The sequence below is a fragment of the Phaenicophaeus curvirostris genome, chromosome 3 (assembly GCF_032191515.1).
Source record: "Phaenicophaeus curvirostris isolate KB17595 chromosome 3, BPBGC_Pcur_1.0, whole genome shotgun sequence".
In the NCBI taxonomy this organism is placed as follows: domain Eukaryota; kingdom Metazoa; phylum Chordata; class Aves; order Cuculiformes; family Cuculidae; genus Phaenicophaeus; species Phaenicophaeus curvirostris.
Genome location: NC_091394.1, coordinates 46,105,554 through 46,126,252, shown reverse-complemented (window position 1 = coordinate 46,126,252; position 20,699 = coordinate 46,105,554). Strand labels below are relative to the sequence as shown.

Below are 20,699 nucleotides of genomic sequence, written 5' to 3'. Positions count from 1 at the left end.
TGCAGCACTAAGCTGCTTCCCCGGTTCCTGTTTGGCAGGCCTGCAAGGGGGAGAATGCTGTAAAACAGCTCTCAGGCCAACGTTCAGCAGAGTTTTTCCTGACCAAATGATTCAGGATTTTAACTGGTTGTTTCCGGACTGATAAGGTGTCAGAATAATAGGCAAAAAAAATCCAAGGGCTGCCCAGTCTGACGTTGCTGGAGTATTGTCTCTGGTTTTGCTGGGGTCTTTTATATTGCCTGCAGATGTTGCGTCAGCTGTGAAGAAAGGCAAAGTTTGGAGGCAGGAGTAAAAATATTAACTTTTAGAAGACAAACAATTTTTCAAATGTAAAATGATGGAAAAAATTATATGAAATATAATATGTGAAATAATAATCATATGAAATAACTTTCTAGGTTTTATTTCTGGTGAAATTCGTAGCAAAACTGATTCAGATTTGTGAAGTCTTTACATCCCTAATATAAGCTTTTCAATGAATAAATAACCTACTAGAAGTTCTTCCAGACCCATTTCTTTTCACCCTCTTAGAGTTTGCAGCACACTTACTAGGACTTTCAGAAACATGTTGTGTGTACAGTAAAATTCTTTTTTTAGTGTGAAAAGGGAAAATGCTTAGTTAAGCAGATATTTTAGTCCATGATCTTAATTTATTAAATTAAAATTATCAAAATACTGGATTTGGATATAGCAGTTAACAGCCTGTGAATAGCACGGGAATTATATTTCTGTATGTGGAATAGATGTCATGTTCTTTGATATATGAAGTAAAAGGCACAACAGTAATGTCTCTCACGATGGCATGTTACTAGTGGCTGTAATGTCTCTTCCCATTTACTAAAAATTGCATATTTTATGTCAGAAGAGAACAAAGCTTATGATTATTAAAGCTGATATCAGCTGGCTATTGCTTTTAGTGGAATTGTGATTAAACTGACAGTATTTCAATTTCTATTGCTTTCCTTTGGAACATGCCCGTTTAATACTTGTATTTACAATAATTGTAATTTAATAGTATGTCCAGTTGGTGGTTTCTTGATACATTGCCTGGCTTAGTTGTAGTAATGACATTTTTGGTATGTTGTCTAGGGATATGGCAGGATATTTTAGATCACTCATTGATTCTTTCTGTGTTGTCATAGGAAAGGCAAATTTGGTTGTTCCAAGGTTGTAGTTTCTGCCTGTGAACTGAAGGAATGAGTTTGTGTTTAGAATCTACAAGCTTCTTATGGCTGCAAGTATATTGTGACAATGAAGTACTTAAAACCTTTCAGAGGCTCTGTAGCTAAGCTCATCTGTTCTGAATTATTGAAACTATTTTGAAATCTTCTACTCAGGTGTTGCATATGTTTCAGTTTTTTTCTAGAGCCCAGGTATTTGGTTTTGCTGACAGTTAGGTAATTCTTTGGAAAAGACACTTTTATGCAACCACTTTTAAAAATAGTTACAACACCCATTATCTGGCAGTAATATTTTTAGCAGAAAACTTCTGACTGGTTTGGCTGGCTGTTTCAGAGGTGTGCATGTGCTAGTTCCTCCTGGGGTTTTCTAGAATTTAGCATATCTAAAAGTGAAGAACCTGAAAAAAAACTCCTGTGCTCTGCAGTGATAGGATCATGGGTCATGTAGACCTTTCAGATGGCTTTGCACAGATCCTCTCCTTATGTTAAGTGCTCCAAAAGAGAGGGAGGATTTTGTGGCTTCGTTTTTTTTTTTTTAAAGAGTTGCGTTTCAATAAAAACTAGAAAGTTAACTGTTGTTTCTTTTTCTTCTTAACAGAGAAAACTAGAGGATACAGGAGAGAAATTGTAACTGTCCCCAACCCTCTACGGTTTTACACACAAGTCTTTGCCTACATGCTTAGATTAAGTTAACTCAATGACTTCTTTACTGGCAGCAGATTTCCCCAGGAACTTTTCCCACCATTTCTGAGTCCTGAATGTATGCTCCCTGTTCTTCACTGCCATGATGTCACATAACTGCATTAACTGCAGGTTCCTGAGACTGTGCCGTGGTTCTTATGCCCTACAGTCTTTCAGATCTTCTCTGTTTTAAATAGACTTGGTAGTTGTCACAGTTTAGTCCCACCCAGCCAAATTTGGCAGCTAAATCGGTGTAGTCGAGGCTCCAAAATCTCCTGTCCATTCCCCTACCCCTTCCCCCCCCCACACCCCATGGATGGAAAGGAGAGAGGGAAAGGAGAGGAAAAAGTCTTACGGATTGGAATGTAGAACTACAGCTTTAATGAAATGATAATGATAACAATGAGCATAATTAGTAAATAATAAAATATAAACAAATATATGAGATTGCACCCCCACCCCTCGATGACTATGTGTCAACACAAATGCTGCAGAGCAGACATGAGGGAATGGGTCCACCACTAAAAAGGAGCTGGACTCAGGAAATGAATTCAGGAACATGCGGATCTGGGATCAGGAGCAACCAGACAAACAAAGTCCTCACTGTACATCAGCCATCACAAAAGAGAGCAAGAACCTCATGATTTCTCAAGTTAAGACCAAGTTCATGACATACATGGGATGGAATACTCCATTGGTCAGTTTAGGGTCACCTGTGCTATTCACCCTTCCTTGCAGGGGCAACTCCTTTTCCACCAGCTTGAGGGTGGCCTTGGTTAAGTATAAGCATTGGCCTTTTTGTGTACGAGTGCCCTGTCTTATCACTTTTAAAGAGCATTGTCTCAAAAACATGCAGTTAATTTTCAGAGAAATTAAATTACATACAGCAACTCGGTCACAAAACTGACTCTAATTTACCACAAACTACAACAGTAGCTCTTCAGGAAATGGAGTGGTCTCTTCTTCCAAGGGCACCAGCATAACTAATTTTTTCAGAAAGCATAACACAAACTGAGAATATATAACTGTTTGTCACATCTATTAATAGAGATATATGCTTGTTCTTTCTCCAGACTTCAGTGAGCTGAAAACAGGAGCGGCATTCTGGATCTTGCATCACTGTCAAAACTTAGGGTTACTTTGTGCACATTACCTATCCCTCTGTATTTCCATTTCAAGGCTGTTGAGATGAGAGCAAGAGTGATCACGGTTGGAAAAGCTCTTTCAGGTCTTTGAATTAAATTTATTACTTAAGAGCTTCTGCTTCCCAAGATGGTTCCTAAGACCAATTCCACCAGGAAATTTTCTTCTTTGTAGGAAAGACATGCTTTGAAATTTTGAATGGTCTTGCTCTGGATGCTCTACTGAATGCTGGGACCCAAATTCATACTCTGTCCACTCTGTTGTTGTGGATCGGTATTACCAACTTTAAACACCATTAGAATGCCATCAAGCATTTAGAAGGCCCCAGGCTAGGGTTTGTGACTGAGCAATCCTTTTTTTGCAAAACTTGTTTCTGCAAAACTTATTTGGTGGCTTTTGAACTTTCTTCATTGCTGTCTTGTGTTTTCCTGTTGCTGCCTGGTTCAGCAAGGGGCAACATTGGCACTCTAGGTTGAAATATTTTTATAGACACAAGGCAGAACTAGAATGAAAAGTAATTTTTTTTCCTGCTTTCAGCCACATAGAGTTAAAGCCACATTTACAGTGATTTCACTCCAGTAAGACTGAGAGGGAGAAGTAAATGTTGTGGAGGCACCCACAAAATGGACAACTAGTCACTCAGAATGAAGGTTTACTTGGTACTCCAACAACCCAAAGTAAACTAACCAAAAATACTTAGTACTCTGACAAACCAAAGTAGACCACAAGTTCAGCTGTCAGGCAGGAATATTACTGTGCAGCTGACTTTAAGAGTCCTTTAATTTTGTGAACAATCCTTTGGAACGATGACCCCAAATGTGCACAAAACTCACCTATAAGATGAGGGTGCTCAATCCCAGGGAACTTACCTTGGATGGTGTCATGATCCAAGGGCAGGATCCCTTCTGCTCTGAGGAGGACCAACTCAAGTCAGCTCTCTAGTGGGGCTCTGTTTATAACCAGCCTGATCTGTGGTCAGTTCTGATTGGCTGTTTGGCAACAGTTACTGTAAGAACACAAAAAAGGCAAGGTGAGAATGTGAAAAAGGTTTTCAGATTTCAATAGTCAGAAAGCACTGGCTTTTCTTGAGTCTTCAGGAAGCCCTGGTCTTTGTCAGGTCTTCGTCAGAGTGGGTGCATTTGCCACAGAAATGGATAAAGTTTAGGAAAATGGTATCTGGGAGAGAAGAATGGGATCAGCGTCCACAGAAGGAGCAATGAGAAGGATGGGAGAACGCAGAGGCAGGAGATGGTTAAGAATTTGCTCACCTTAAAGTTTGTTTTAAAATCAGAATGGGTACTCTGCCAGTGTTTATTCAGCACCAGGAAACTGATATAATATTGCAGGGCTGTGTGTTATCCTTGTGACATGTTTGCATTCTGTATCATTCCCTTTCTGCTGAAATAATTGCAGTAAAGGATGTGGTACATAGTGTCCTTCTGCATCTGTTCCAAGGTCAAATACGGCATATGTGTGAAAAATAGTTATTAAACTTTGACTTCCTTGGTGTACTTCTGAGACTAGTTACGAGAGGCAGTGAGAGTTAACTTTCAAAGCAAAAGGGAAGCATTAAAAAAAAAACCACAGCCTGGATTTGAACAAGAACTTCTTAAACATTGGTTTGGAAATATATCTGCTAATGTTACTGGCACATTTTCTTCTGTTCCATGTAAATGTTCTTGGGATGTTCAAATCTAAGGCTGCCAAAGTTTGGAGAGGTTTACTTTTGAGTGTGCTTAGTTCAAACTATATGAACAGTTCATTTATTTTGTGACCTATTTATAGCCATTAAACAAACTGTGGCAAATGTATCTGCTATACTTAATTCATTACATTTGGTGGAAGACTAAAAGCATGGTAAATGCATTCATGAAAATGGGTATCGTGTCTGATACCATGCAAATCTCTGTATAATGCAGAACAGTCATTTTTGAAGTAAAAGTAGGAGTTTATTCTGAAAGACAAAAAATGGAAAATAGAATTATTATTAGGTAACTGGTAACTACTTTGGTAGTTTTCGTTGTGTGCTATAAATGATGACAACTGTAAATCTCCAAGAGTATTAAAACATAAAAAAATGTTATTTATGTTCATTTCAATGATAAAAACAAGACATTTTGAGGTTTTTACAGTATTTTGTTCTCAAGGCGTTAAAAAAGCTAATATAATTTTCCATAACACATTTTTTTTTTATTTTCTGTGTTACAAAGCTGCTACCTGAAGTTCTCTTTTTGCTTCTCAGGTTGTTTTTGAAGTGGTCACTTCGGGTCACGCAGGATATGTGGCTATTGATGAAGTGAAAGTTTTAGGACATCCATGTAGTAAGTACCAATCCACTATTTTAAAGCCAGCCCTCTAAAATGAATGTGTCACTATGTTTCAATAAATGTGCATAAAAAAATATGGAAAATATCAGAAAACAATGTCACTGCTATAAGTACAAGATGAGTATGTTCAACATGTTGCTAGTATCTGAGCACCTGCGCCTTTTAATGACTTCTCTTACATGCACCTAGTATACAACATTTGGCATAAGCCCTAGAGCCTAACCAGGCCATATAATGACTCCTTCAGACCAAAAGTCATCAAGATTTGTTCACCAGTTTTGTATTGCCATCAAAAATTCAGTGCAGCCACAGGCTAAGGCAGCAGTGAGAACAGGTGAATAACACGAGAGTTGAATGTATGTAATGTTTTTTTCCAAGGCTTAGAAAGAAGAAAATTCAGAAAGCTGACTGAGGGCTGAGGCTTTGATAAAGAAAAGTACTTGGGATACTTCCCCAGGGACTGTAGTTTGGGTTCATGGCTCAATTTCTGCACTGTTGTACTTGCTTATGTTTCAGAAATGTTTCCTTATCCCATTATTAAGAATCTGCAATAAGCTATAAGTTCTTCTAAAACTGATGCCAAGGAAAATCCTTGTAAACTAAAGCTTTAGTTTAGTAATGCAGATGTAACTGAAAAGACTACTTAAATGACTATTTCACCTATTTGGTATTTGTTAAATAATGTGTATTAAGATCATACATGGTAGGATAAATCTTGGTGCTGTGTTGGTGAACAAATGACCAAATGGGGAAAAAGACAGCAATTCTGTGTTACTGTTCACCTTCTCCTTATGCTATATTGTACTTGTATGCATTCTTTGTGGCTTGTAAGTAAGAGCTGCAAATTAAAATAAGAAGGGGTTTATTGACCAGTACCAGAGCATCTCATAAACATTTTTTTAGTGTTAGTGGCAATATAAGGCAGAGACATTTCTTCAAATAGAGACAGTTATGCAGAATCAGCAGCTGTTATTTCTGACTCAGTTATAATAAACACAGTAGGCCGTCACATTGTTAGGCAGTATTTGTGCTTCTGCATTTTGAATTTGTATCTTTGGTTCACATGGGATTTTCTTATATCAACTTTGAGAGGTTTGATCTTTGCATTTGTACCAAACGGTTCTTATAAAACCTGCAAATAGCTCTTGTTAATGTGGAGGCTAAGTTATATCCCATAGTATGTAGAGTTCTTGCATGACAGTGTGGAAATGCAAAAGCTTTAATGAAAAGTTCTTTGATGAAGTAATTAAAATGTTAGACATCAAACCAGCTACACTGTCTATAAGAAAATTTCAGAATTGTGAAAATTGGAATAGAACTACCATGTGTCTTAAACTTGCAGGACTCATGTCTATTGCCAGAATAAATACTTTTGGAATTGTTAACTCTTTAAACAGAAATGGAAATGGGAAAAGTATTTATTAAGCAGTTGTCTGAGTAGTATGGACAAAGACCAAGGGAAAGGCAAGTTTTAAGCACATAGAACTGAAATGAATGATCCATATAAATGTGTACACCCGAGTATGTTTGTTTGTTTGAAAAACCTAATGCCCTGTCCACTTAAGCCATACCTTTTAATTCAGAAAGGCTAATTTTCCAGTATTTAGGAAGACTGAGAAAAAAACAAGTGGGGTAAAAGCAGATGTATAAGATAAAAGGGATTGAATAATGGGGAACTTTTTGAAGAATTTTACTGGATAGTCAGACATTAATAGTTCGATAGGCAAAAAAAGAGGATGGCTGTCCTAACTGAGAAGTGTTTAAGAAGCAGTATGTCTAAGAAATTTGCCATAAGGACAATTAACATGAAAAGAATTCCTTCAATGGTTAAGTATATATTTGGGCTATTTTTTATTACTTCTCTTCCCTCTTATACTGCCTTGCACTGGATATTAAGCAACTTTTCTTGAATTCTGATTGCTGGTTATTTACAAATTCCTTAAAACTGCTGTTACTCCCAGTGTTAACATCAGAAAAGAAAATGTCACCAACAATTTGAATGGTTGTGATGTTCTGCTAGAAAGTGTATGTTCAGTTTGCCAGTTTATTGCTAGTATTAACATTTTCATGTCTGAAAGCCATTTTCAGAGCCTGGCTTATCTGCCAGTATAGACAGTGCAAAAAGTCCCCTTGCCTTCAGTAGGATTTGAATGGTTGGGGAATACTGCCTTTTCAAGGATAATTTTCTGAATTAAATTTCTGTTTTTCTGTGTCATTGGTTGACTCTTTCTAGTAAAACGAAAATACGTGTGCCATCTGTCCTCCTTCAGTGGACATAATTCTTTGAATATCTACTTCGTTTGTTAGGTTACTTGTAGGTGTATTGCTTTAATTTTTACTGAGAGTGTTTGCTTTTTGTAAATGAAGAATAAGTATTGGTATGGAGAATACATTGTGTTCTGTTTTCTTCTGCAGTGTTGTTGAGAAGAATTGTATTTAAAGAATACTGCTGTAGTTGGTGAGAAGTATTACATTAGTATCTTAGGTGTTTGGTGGGCTACATTTCTAAAGCATCTCCTCTATAGACATTGCATATACTTAAAAAGGAAAAACCCGTTTCCCTCACAACATCACTCAGCTTGCTACTGTTTTGTCTATTTGTCAGTATAAGTATCTAATAAGGGTTTTTTTTTCCAAAGCATAATTAGTTTCCAATATGATCTTTATTAATAGAAGGCTATTACAAGAGGGATTCTGAGCTGAGATAACTTACACAGCAGGAACAATTAAACAGTATCCTTCTCTTATGGAAGTAAACCAACCTAAAATCTAATGTGTAGTCAGTGATTTGAACCTTTTAAAGCAGGGCTATTTAATTTGCTTGGTGTGTTATTCATAGACAGTACTTCCATGTTGCTTAACTTCACTACTTTATCTTCTTCCAACAGCAAAAACTCCCCATTTCTTGCGTCTTCAGAGTGTGGAAGTCAATGCAGGACAGTTTGCTACTTTTCAGTGCACTGCTAATGGTGGAACAGAGTCAGGTGACAGACTCTGGTTACAGGTAATTTCTTTCTTTACTAATGCACTAAGGTCTGGGGGCAGGGGAGTTCATAATCTGAAAGAAATGTAAAATATGAAAAATTATAGGACTGTCTGGTTTTATAGCATCTTTGAACTGTTGCATAGTGGGTGTTCTGTTATAGAAAATGGTGCCAGAAGATTTTGCTCCCTTGTTGCAATGGGACGTCTTGTTAAAAATAAAGGTACTGGTTTTGTTATGTGTCTAAATTCTGTGGGCTAATTCCCCAAGGGAGAGCACATGACCTTCTTATAGTCTGTGCTGGCTAACTGCAACTTTTTACCCACTGATTTTCTTGGCTTAACTCTTAGCTCTGTTTAGTATTTTCAGCTAAAGTTGCATGCTTAGTTCTCATGCTGGAGAAGACCAGTATGGCAGTAAAACCTAATGTTCTGTATTGCAGAGCCAAGGAATCTTACCTATATTCACTAAGTCCATTGTTTTTTATTTATTAAGTTACATAGCTTCTAGATAGATGTTAGATATTGATTTAAAGACTGTCTCCAACTCCTTTTCTTTCTGTAAAAGCAGTCTTCCCTTATCCATATGCATAGCCTTGTATCAAAAACATGCGTCTCAGTATCCATTAGCAATGAGATTTAACTGCTGTCTTGCTGCCATCATTTCAGAGCAATTTGTTCTCTACACAGTCAGTAGTCTGTATTAGGACTTTGCATTAGGGATATACCACCCTCTAAATCCTTTGCTTTCTATACTTTAAAACCAACATGCCAGAAGTGGGACATTGTGAGAAGGAAATAAGGATGCCTAAAACAGTGCCTCAGGAGATCAGTCAGATGAAACTGCAGTGTGTGGAGAAGGAGGGTAGGAGAAATTGCGGCAATATTAACCAGTGGGATTTAGAGATTATTTTCTCAGTTCTTGTTGTTTAAACAATTTAAGGCTTTTACTGTAGATTTCCTTTCACATTGCACTTGGTACAATGTTTACATCAAGTATTTCAGAAATTATTCCTTTTGGTGCAGTAGGTTAATCGGCTGAGTAGTTAAAAGAAAACTAGCACACAAGCAAATAAATAAAGCTGCTTGAAAAGCAAAGACCCATATTTGTCAATATATGAATGCTAAACTGTTATGTCTATCCTGAAAGAGCCTGATCAAATACAGTAGAAGGCAATGGAAAGGTCTTTTGTTTTTATCTAGGTTTGCATAGGTATTTTCAACCGCTGTGCTGATATAAGGCTGGTATTTCTCTAACACTCAGCCCTTTAAAGCCGGTATTACAGTGTTGAATTAGTGGAATTAGGCGCCTGTCTTTACTAAGACATAGAGATTTTTTGAAAGAATGATTTTTCCAGTCATGAAAAGAGTTTAGCATGGATGGGAAAATAATGGGTTGTTATTTCATCAATTATAGCCCTTCGAGAACCTTCGAACTTTTGGTTAGTATTCTTCTGTAAAATTGAAGGTAGTATTCATTATAGAGAAACCTTGATTCATTCAGTTTTTCCATAGATTTTAGGACAGTATGATTTCAGCTTTAACTGTTTTTTTCACAGAATTTAGGAAGCACAAATTCTTTCAAGGCTCAGATGTAATTTCTTTATTTTAGAAATTAGAAAATCCTTCTAGATTTTATATAATATAGAATCATTCTTTTTAATGGCAATAGCAATTCCAGGATCTCTTTGCTGAGATTAGATAAGTGATTCCTTGTTTGTACGTGGTTATGTGTTACTTTTTTTCTCTATATGAAGGATAGAAAAGTAGTGACAGATTGACTTGTTGAGAAATTTCATCTTCCTGCCAGGCCACTGTTTATATATCCTGCTCAAATAACTACAGGTCCTTCTGGTAGTCAGTCCAAGGTTGTGCAAATTTCAGGTGTGCCTCTGTGAGAACATTTTAAATGCTGACAGAATCTCCTGAGCATCTTGGTTTTATTTTTGTGCTTGTTTGCCAGTTTCCAGAGAAGTCTGCTATAGCGTACAGTAAGACTGATAACAGATCCCCATACCTCACAGTTCTCCATCAATCGAGATCATCTGATTTTATGGTGTGATATGGAGGAATTTTGTATAGTCCTGATTATAACATCTCATGACAAAGCCCAAGGGGTGGACACACACACACACACACACGCCACAAGTACAATGTAGACATCTGTAATAGCTGCTGGGAAACACAGTATCTTATACATCATATGACTAGATGGATAGGCATGAATGATCTTTTTGTTCCTGCTAAAAGTAGAAGTGATATTCAACTATGAAACATCTTAAAAATTCTGACGTACGCTAGAGACAGAAATGAGGAAGTAAATGAGTACTATTTTATGCAGATACTTATGCTAGCTCTCAGGTAGTAGGGTTTCAGGTATTTGTGGTGCTATGAATGGATTGTGCAATCTCTTTGATGTGCTTAGTTTATCCACCAGTAATATTAACCCCTTTTCACCATACTTTTGATGGTATGTGTAAATTTATAAAACCTTAAGGGCAAACCATAGGAAATAAATAAATACAGTTGTGTGATTTTCATCAGGGGCTTCTCAGCATTTCTGCCACAAAAGTCATATCAGGAGCTGTTATCTGTTTGGATTTGGCAATTTGAAAATATCATAAGGTGAATAATCTCAAATTATTTTGAGTACATGTCATTACTTTTCAGAGTCACTTTGTTAGTCTGAAGTACAGGTAAATTCCCAGGGTGAAATCACAAACCCACTGAACTCAGTGATGTTTCTGACTGCAGCGGTGGCAGGATTTTACTCCTGTACTTCTCCCTCTTATATATAGTACCTCTCACCTTGTACGCAGCAGAAGACCTCAGGTTTAGTAGCATACATCTTTCTGCTAAACAAATACTTTGCTTTTTACAGTCTATTAGACTGTGAGGTATATGTTCCTTAAAGCAAATGAATAATTGTGTCTTGGTTGTTTAGTCTCATTGTCTTTGCTGAGTATTTGTTGCAAATGTAGAAGTGCTTAGTTTAATAATGCCCAGGCATGTAACAGTCCTAAGTGAAATACAGAAATCATATTTTATTTCCTTTCTTTTTATTTATTTTTTTTTTTTAATTTTCAAGCCTATCCCACTCTTATTCCCTATGGAATATGAAGTCTATTAATTTATGGGGTATTCTGGTAGTTTTGAAATTGAAAACGTGATGGTGGACCTACAATTCACAGGTTAGTTGCCCAAATCAGAGCACTGAGTCATGAAATCTGTTTCATGATGCTGTGATCAGTATTTACTTTTTTGGGGTAGGGGAGACAGAAAGCTGCTTACCTATTCCATAGAGCAGTGCTTTGCAAGAAAAACATTTTTCCTGATCCAGCCATGCACCCTAGTGCATGAATGGTGGTTGCTCGCTTGTCAGATAATTTGACCACAAATTGCAGGTATTTTCAGTGATATCATTTCAAGTAAAAGTCAAGCAAAAGTACTCAAGAACACAATACAGCATCATAGATGTTTGCGTTTGTTGTTGTAACTAGCGTCCAATTACTAAGGTCACTGGTTAGATTGTGTGCATGTCCTCATTAGCTTATGTTCTAAATAAATCTGATGACACTAATGAAGGAATGTTTAGAATTAACAGATGTGTCCAATCTGCTTACATTTCCTTTACCACATCTATATACAACACAGGTTATTGTCAGTATGGGAAGACTCTTTTGTATTCCATTGAATGACTAAGCAAAAATGCCATTCCTGTGCTTCTACTCTAAGGGCTGTAGCAGTTGCTGTGTTGGTTTTTTTGGGGGGTTTTTTGTTGTTTTTTTTTTTAATAAGATAAGGAGCTAAACACTCTGCAGGAGCTGGGAATCCCAAGGAATTGAAATACGCTACAGAAAAAAAAAAAAGGCAAAATATTTGTAAATGGGAGCCAAAGTTAGAATTTGAAGAAAAGTTAACAATAACCAAGTGAAAGCAGCTGAGAAATGTCTTCTGAAAAGCTTGTGCTAGGGTTAGTATTTAGATGAGCACAAGAAATGGAAATCTGTATTATAGGAGAAACAGGATAGAATTCTTCATTGGAATTAATCTTTTGGTGCAGCCTAGAACATTGAAGAAGCAAACATTTTATTTCCACTAACATCTTTGAGCCAGAAATCTAAATTTTAGCTTGCATACTAAAATGAATTTAGAAAAATATTCACTTCAAAACAGATAAATTTCCTTCACTGTGAGTCCAAGGCATACACATAGTTACGTTTTCTTTTCTGTAAGTGTATGAAGTTTGAAGTGTCATTGAAGTACATGCTTCCAAGGAAATACTAGGGAAAAGTTGCGCCTCTGCAGCCTTAAAAAAGAGCTGATGAATAGCTCTTTAATATGTGAATTCCTTCACACACATTTATTTAGGCCTTCACTTTGTTTACTAAATGCTATACAACTCAGTTCTCAAAACCATTGTATTAATTTTCTAATCTTTTCTACTAATCTTAGTGCATCACAATAAGGATGGATTGATACAATCTCCATTTTATAGTTAAGGAATGTAGGTACTGAGAAACAAAAGCAAAACCTACCCCTTACTTATGGAAACAATCTCTGGCACATCTGGACCTGATTCTCTGCATGTAAGATACTGAGCACTTAAAAAATCACCAGTTTCTAAAGATTTGTTGTGTATCACTAAACATGTGGCAATTGCGTTTTTCAAGAGACTTCTACCTTGACTCAGTGTGGGTGGCTTTTCTTGAGAGAGGTTTTTCAAACAGTGGAAGGCTACAGTTGATGATTTCATTGTTTCGCTGAAGTAATGTATTTTTCATAGTCTCCTCCTAAAATGTAGGTGAAATTCAAACAATTATTTAAAAAGGTGATTCTCAGATACATCGTCTTTATTGCAGAAATACAGACCTAAAAGTAAAATTTGTTTAAAGCAAGCAAATAAAATTAGGATCTCAGGATTTGTCTGGCAGCTGTAGTTGTGGCATCATCAGACTTGCCAATAGCAAGAGATTAATGGGTGTTCTCTGGTAGAAGGGGAGAGGGTTAAGTCTTTCATGCTTATGTTTTATGAATGCAAAAGGCATGCTACTTAATTTGCAACCAAGAAAATAAGAACAGTATCACTCTAAGGGCCAGCGTTCTCCACTCTATGTAAATGGTTTATTACATGTTAATAAGGGATTTAGCTTTTCTTCTTCTCTTTTCCTCAAAGCTGTCTTTCACTTTATTCAGTGTATGGTTTTTTTTCCTGTATCTTCAGTAATCTTATGCTGAGTGCATGAAATGTGTGAAGGATTTTATTCCTCTACATACAAAACTGCAAATCTGTATGCATTATTTATTATTTATTCAAAGGAAGAGATATACTCATGTGTCAAAGGGAGTTCTGGAAAGCAAATTGTTTTCCTTAGGAATACATGCACTCACACATATACACAGAAATGAGAAGTATCAAAAACATACTTGTGAGAATGTGGAACCGGTGCAGTGACAGGTTATAAAATGGAAATTATGAAAAAAAAAATGTTTATAGATACACAAAATGGTTTGGGGGTGTGTGCCTGTGCTTATTTATGTAAATCATGTAAAGTATCCCAGAAGGTGAACCAAAGTCCTGAAGTTTCATAAGAATTTTTTGTTGTACTGTAAACTCTCTGAGGCTTTCATGTAATTACCATTTTCATAGCTAAGTCTGGAAGCACTTGAGAAAACAATGTTTCAGCCTTTTTTTTTAGTACTAGCACAAAGGAGGAGTCATTTACCTGAAAAAATTAAATCATGTATATATATGTAACAACTTAGTAACATGAACAAGTGCAACTATTAATGTGAACCGTACAATGAGAAGTACCAAAAGATGTTCTTTTGATGACTAAAAGAAATTGAATCTTAAAAAATGAATATTTTGAATATTAAAAATATTTGAATATTAAAAATATTCTTTTGAATATTATAGATAGTTTGGATTTGATCAATAGGTGCTTTTGTGTACTATAAGAGTGCAGAAGTTCATTCTTCCTCCCGCTCATAAACAGCTCAGTCATCTGAGACTACTCAAACCATCTAGTGCATAGCAGATTGCCTAGAGTCCATTGACTTGACAAGAGCTTTAATGACATCAATCATCTGAAGATTTTCCCAAAACTACATGCATCCTAATGTATGTGCATACTGATGTAGTATTTTTGTAGATAAATCTGTGATGATTTTACTGTTAGAAGGGTAATTAGTGCCCTGCAGGAAGAGGTACTATCTATTACTGAATAGATGAAGGTTACAATTTTTTTAAAAACTCTTGTAACCATTTCATATTATTTCCAGGTTTTGTCGTGTTAATTTTTTTGTGCTCCCCTCTCCACTCCAGTACATATGTAGCACCTTTCCTGCAGTCAACATTGTATATTTTCCTTAATTGTCATGAGTCGGTTTTAGTTGCTTTTTGTTAATTGCATCGTAATTTTACTATGTGTCAGAAAAGGTTTTATGAACAGCACAAGATAGGAGGCTTGTGATGTGTGGTCATGCTTGTGTTACCCAGTGTCTAAGGAGCTGTGATTTTTGATGAAAACTATTTTTTTTTTTCATTTGCTGCCTTAAACGTGAATTGTCCAATGCCTATACTATACTTTAGCTTATGCTTTGGGTAACCTTGCAGAATGTTGCTGTTTAGTCTTACAGACTTGGTAAGAGCTGAAATGCTTCTTCAGATTTGCCTGGATTTTGTGGGGAGGCTTTAAGTTCTTTGAGGAGAAATTAAAAAGTAACGTGTATGTGTTGCCTGACCGTTCTTAACAGTTTCTGTATATATATTCTTGAAGGGAGTAGAGATGACAGAGCCAGATTCTTCTCTGCAGTATCTAGTGCCAGGACAAGAAGCAGTGGGCACAAGCTGAAATACAGGAAGTTCCATTTAAACATAAGGAAAAAAAGTGCATTGTGTTTGAACACTGGAACAGGTTGCTGGGAGAGGCTAGGGAGTCTCCCTCCTTGGAGATATTAAAAATGCAGGTGGACACAGTCATGAGCAACTTGCTGTTGTTGACCCTTCTTTGAGCAGGAGGCTAGGACTACATATCACCAGAAATCCCTTCCTGCCACATTAATTTTGTATTTCTGTGATAAAATTTAAAAATCACTATTCTCATCTGTAACATTTAGCAACTTTACTGATAAAGAAATACGGAAATGGAGTTTCTTGGGTGGGGTGAGATGCGCAGTTATGTACACACACTTTTTCAGGAGTTGATTGGATTCCTCTTTTTTCCCCATTTTAACCTCTTGATCTGTCTTTTCCATTAATTTTGATTTCTGTCAGTTTACACTTCTTGTTTCTTACTTTACTTCTATCCATCATGAAGGAAGAGAAAGGAAATAATCAGCAATAAGAGCACACAGAGGAAAGTCAGCAAAGCATTTGGGATGGGGCTTTGGCTCTTAATGAACACCGAACTCTTAATCATAGAATCATAGAATCACCAGGTTGGAAGAGACCCAACGGATCATTGAGTCCAACCATCCCTATCAAACACTAAACCATACCCCCCAGCACCTCGTCCACCCGTGCCTTAAACACCTCCAGGGAAGGTGAATCAACCACCTCCCTGGGCAGCCTGTTCCAGTGCCCAATGACCCTTTCTGTGAAAAATTTTTTCCTGATGTCCAGCCAGAACCTCCCCTGGTGGAGCTTGAGGCCATTCCCTCTTGTCCTGTCCCCTGTCACTTGGGAGAAGAGGCCAAACCTGTGATCAAACTCAAATTCCAGCAATTGACGTGGGAGGAGTAGTATATTGCTGGGAGATGTTGGAAATACAAAATCAACTGTTAATTCAGAAGCTGCAGTCTAGTACTGTTTGTAAAATGCCAGTAGAATATGAAGTGGCAAAAAGAAGCTCCTTTTCTTACGAAGTAAATAAAATGTGAATAATAGGTACTTTGAAGCATCTATAGAACAATGCATCCTGTTATCTGTACGTCCCTGTTCTTTCTTGCTTACATGATTTTTACAGCACAGTTTTATGAACATCTGTGTACAATACTGTGTTTGCTAGTTGGGTTTGCCTTTAATTTAATTCTGCTTGAGGTTTAATTTGCACAACTGTCATATTATATTTTAAGAGACAAACTTCAGTTTTTCTGATTATCTGCATTTTGAGGACTTTGATAAAATACAATAGAAGGATTTAGTTTAATTTACATATTCTCTTCCTCTGAAGACAGGCGTAAGAAAGAAATGTAACCAATCTCAGCTTTCTAAACATCAAGACAAACTTTATTTTTCTGTTCACGTGTATTAGATATCCCGTGCCAAAGTTTTTGAACAAATTATCTACATTTATTTTAATTGATCCACTCTAGCTGCAAGCAAATGCATATGCTACAAGCTTCATGCGTTAAGATAGCATATATTTAGATTGTATGAAAAGTCATATACATTTTTTTAATATGCATACCTGAACTTCCAAACTAGTTACAAATGAGTTATTAGTTTAGATGCTTATCCTTGGAGGAATAAAATGTATTGCTTGTGTGACAAGCTTAGTGGTGAACAGTTACATTGCTTCTGTCTGGGCAATAGGACTGAAGGCTTCATCACACTTAGAGCAGTTCTTTTCTTCTGTCTGTTGGGATGCAATCCCCAATCAGAAATAACACCAGCCAGGCTTTTTTACCTTGGCTTACTGGTTTTAATCTTATGTGTATATAGATTTCATTAATCTTTCTCTGATGCTAAGATCTCTCTTACAGAATCTTCAATTATTAGTGATACCAGAGACTAGGAGAAATTATTTGTAGACTGTTAATAATAAATCCCAGTGAACGTACACAAGAAATGGAAAGACATCTTGAAATCAATATATTGTCTGTGAGGTGATGCCACTTCAGCAATTTTCCAGGGCTGACCAGCAGAAACCATCCAGCCTAATGTTTTTATTAGTAAACTATGCACCGCTGAATTTACAAGATGTGTTTCAAGTGTGGTAGGGACGTACAGTAATGTTGACTTTCTTCCTTGGATACTGTCTTTTCCTTTATATGTTAATATCAGCAAGGCTGAGTAGCAAGTCATGTGCTGTGTACTCTTGGCACTGACGTGATTCTCCAAGTACTGAGATTTCTTTAAGACTAAATTCTTAAAATCAGGGACCTGACATACTCTCAAAAATGCTGAAAATGTGTTGCCAGTCTGCTGTCCTCCTGTTTTTGTACCCAAGCACAATGAGATCTTTCCTCTGCAGCAGTGTGCTGCTCAGGCTGGTTTTTGCAGGGTATTTCTGCATGTTCATTAGAAAAATAAATCATTGAACAAACAGAAAAATAGACTCCAAGTTGCTAAATCAGGGCCCCAGTGCAGTCAGTGATGGATGTTTGACATCTTGCTTCCAACTGCTTCCTGTGTAGCAAAACTGGGGGTCACAGAGATTCCATGACCAGTGATATACACAGCTGAAAATATCTAAAATGCCTGATGGTGCAATATCTACTCTGATTCTGTATTCTAGCCTTACACTACTTGTATGAGATGGTGACACTTTAATAGTGGAGACAAAAATAAACCTTGTATTCTCCCACTCAGAAACATTGCAGACGCTTGACCAGCAAAGCTGCTCTACAGGGCAAGCCTCCTAATCCACCTGGACTACCTTGTCTGGCAGAAGAGGCAAACGTAATGATAACCATGAAAAAACAGCAGTGTCTTTTGTTATTAATAGTAAAAAAATGTGGATAAGGGTAAATGGAAGAATAAATTTCCTCCTATTCATCCAGCTTCACCATTCCTAAGTGATGTGGAAGCTTGAAATGTTATCCAAAATCGTTGCTTTCTGGTGTAAATACCTGACAGATGCAGCTGTGAAGTTTTACATTATGATGTTAGCCAAAACCTTTATATCCGAAACTCTTCAGATCAATGAGCACTGCAGACTGCATTGGTAGTGATACCAAAAATGAAACTAAAAACTTTGGTTGCTGTGAGCAAATTTTATGATTTTAATTCAAGAAAAGTAAGCAACACTTGATAGAGTAGGGAAAAAAAAGTACTATAGGTAAGGGGAGCAACATGCTTATCTCTGCTGATTATCCATTGGGTTGCAAGGAGTAATAATCAGTAGTGTTCTCCATAGGCCTTTGATAAGCACCGGTCTAGCTGAAGTGGCTACTGCTCTGCCAAGAGTGTGCTTGTGACACTGAAATATGCGTTTTGTTTTCAATTACTATACCAACTGTTATGAAAGGAATATGGAGTCTGAAAACTTCTAATATATTTATTAATTTTTTTTTGTCTTGAAAAAAGCCTTTTTTTCACAAAAATATAACTCTCGGTCCTCTGTCTCTTCAGTAATCTCCTGTGATCAAAAGGTATTTTGGGGAATAAGGAAATTTGAAAAGTGTGTCAACTGTAGAAGTTTTGTGTTTAGAAGTACACTGGAAACTCTATGAAATCCACTAGGACCTTGGTTATGGGCAACCCTGCAAAACCTTAAGACAGTTTGAGGCAGCTTGGCAAAGTTCATTTGTGAGTAACCTGTAAAATTAGTACACTGTGATCCTCCTCGTTTGATGAAGATGCCCTGTTGCACCTTATGTCTATAAAGAGAGTCAGAAGAGCCACTTAAAAGAGCCGTTTGTATTTAACAGGGACAACACGAAACTTTGACTCTGGTCAAAATGCTTCTGGTAACGGGTAGTTGTTCTTTCTTCTTCCTTTTTTTTCCCCCTGTTTCAGAACGATGTCTCAAGTATTCAGAAAATACCAGGTATTAATGAGCGGACTACATACATTGATTTGCAGAAAATTTGCTTACCTGAAGATATTTATGGGGATATGCAGGTTAGGGGGGGATGCACATAAATCTATCCCTCTCCTCCATCCCTATCCATGCCCACGTATATTCTCATTTGGTTAAGTGACCCATAAGAAAAGTTGTTCTGGGGTTATCTATATGAGTCTAACCTCTTTAGTATTCTTAACTGAATTTGAAAATCAAGTGGCTCAAAGTACTGTTCTCTTTTCGAGAAACTGTTTGATATGTTAATCTTTCAGTTAGTCTGGGATGTTAAATAATAGAGTACCTGGTGATTAGCAAAATTAGGATTTTTGCTAATCACAGTTGACCTGTGACACAAGGGGGCTGGTTAAATTCACTTTGCTTTTAAACAGCATGTTAGGTATGCCTGTTTCTGGACCCTGAAGACGGCCTTGATGTGAAGCACAGTTCAGCAGCAGGAGAATCACTTAGGGACACATAAGACTTAGGCAGTTGATGAAGTAAGTTCAATAAGCTTTTTGTGCTATGCTCTTGGACCTTTTGGAGAAAGAAACAGTGACCTTTAGAATGAATAGTGTAGTTAAAAATGTACAAACTTGCTGCTGGGAGGTATCATGTTCAAACTGGAGTTGAATGGAGGATTCTTTCGTAAGAACAAGGACTGTTGAAGCTGTTTTGAGGCAAGGAGAATCACAGTAAAGATTGAATTAAATTAAACCCAAAGAGAAGATGACTGGAAGGAGCATTGGAGGAGCTGCATGTTGGGGGTGAGAGCTGTTAAAGTATGTGACTAACTCAGTAATTAAGACTGAAACACCTCCAGCCAAACCCCTCTACGTTAGCTTCTGTATTACCTGAACCAACATGTACCTAACTCACTACTGGTTGTTACTCCTATGGTTGTCTTTATTCACAAATCGCACCGTCACTGTTGAGGGGTCTACTATAGTTTTCTTTAACCGTATGCTTGCATCTCTTCTTGCCATTCATTCCTCCCATTTGAAAAGATCTTTTCAGGAGGCCAGTGCCTTGCCCTGAACAGGACGTGGTTTTTCATCATCAAATATGTGTGTGCTTCCTTCTTGGCTACTTCTTCCTTTCCAGCCTTGTAGGACTCTGTATAGCTTTGGTTTTGCCTGCTATTCTCATTGTTTATAAATTTGGAATAGAATTCAGGTTGTCCCCTGAAGTTGCAAGTTGGACTTTCTTTATCCTGTGCCAGTTTTCTTCCTAAGAAGATAACACTTTTCCAGTGAAGAGATTGTAGGACATGACTGCACTGTTTTTTAACTGTCCTGTTATGTACTTGGATAGAAAAGGCAAATGCCTGCAATAGTATACTTCGTGTCGTGTGTACAGATGAAAATTACACTAACAATCTTTACTTTCTCATTTTCTCCTCATCACTCTGCTCTTTCCCAGCCCCTGTGTAAGCCTGGCATCTGCAGAACTCCTAGCCAGAGTATTTAAAATCCTATGTATGCTATCTTCATTTTTTTAGCAAGGTATTCATCCTAACTCTTGGGGAATTTTTAATACAAATGAAAGGATGATGAGAAGTACTTAGTCTTGAATATTTCAAAGAATGAATATATGGTATTAGATTAAATGACTTTTATAAGTAGGGTTACAGGTTCTGCAAAATGCTTAGCAGA

The 20,699-nt window shown here is 37.0% G+C and overlaps 1 protein-coding gene across 13 annotated transcripts in view; it reads left to right on the top strand.

The window, feature by feature from the left end:
* The window catches only part of PTPRM (protein tyrosine phosphatase receptor type M), a 481,970-nt gene that overhangs the window by 161,001 nt on the left and 300,270 nt on the right, over window positions 1–20,699 (top strand). For all 13 annotated transcript variants that reach the window (XM_069853870.1, XM_069853869.1, XM_069853866.1 and 10 more), the window contains exons 4-5: window positions 5,248–5,326; window positions 8,221–8,336. In XM_069853870.1, coding sequence (XP_069709971.1) covers window positions 5,248–5,326; window positions 8,221–8,336 — 195 coding nt within the window. The remainder of the gene's footprint in view (window positions 1–5,247; window positions 5,327–8,220; window positions 8,337–20,699) is intronic.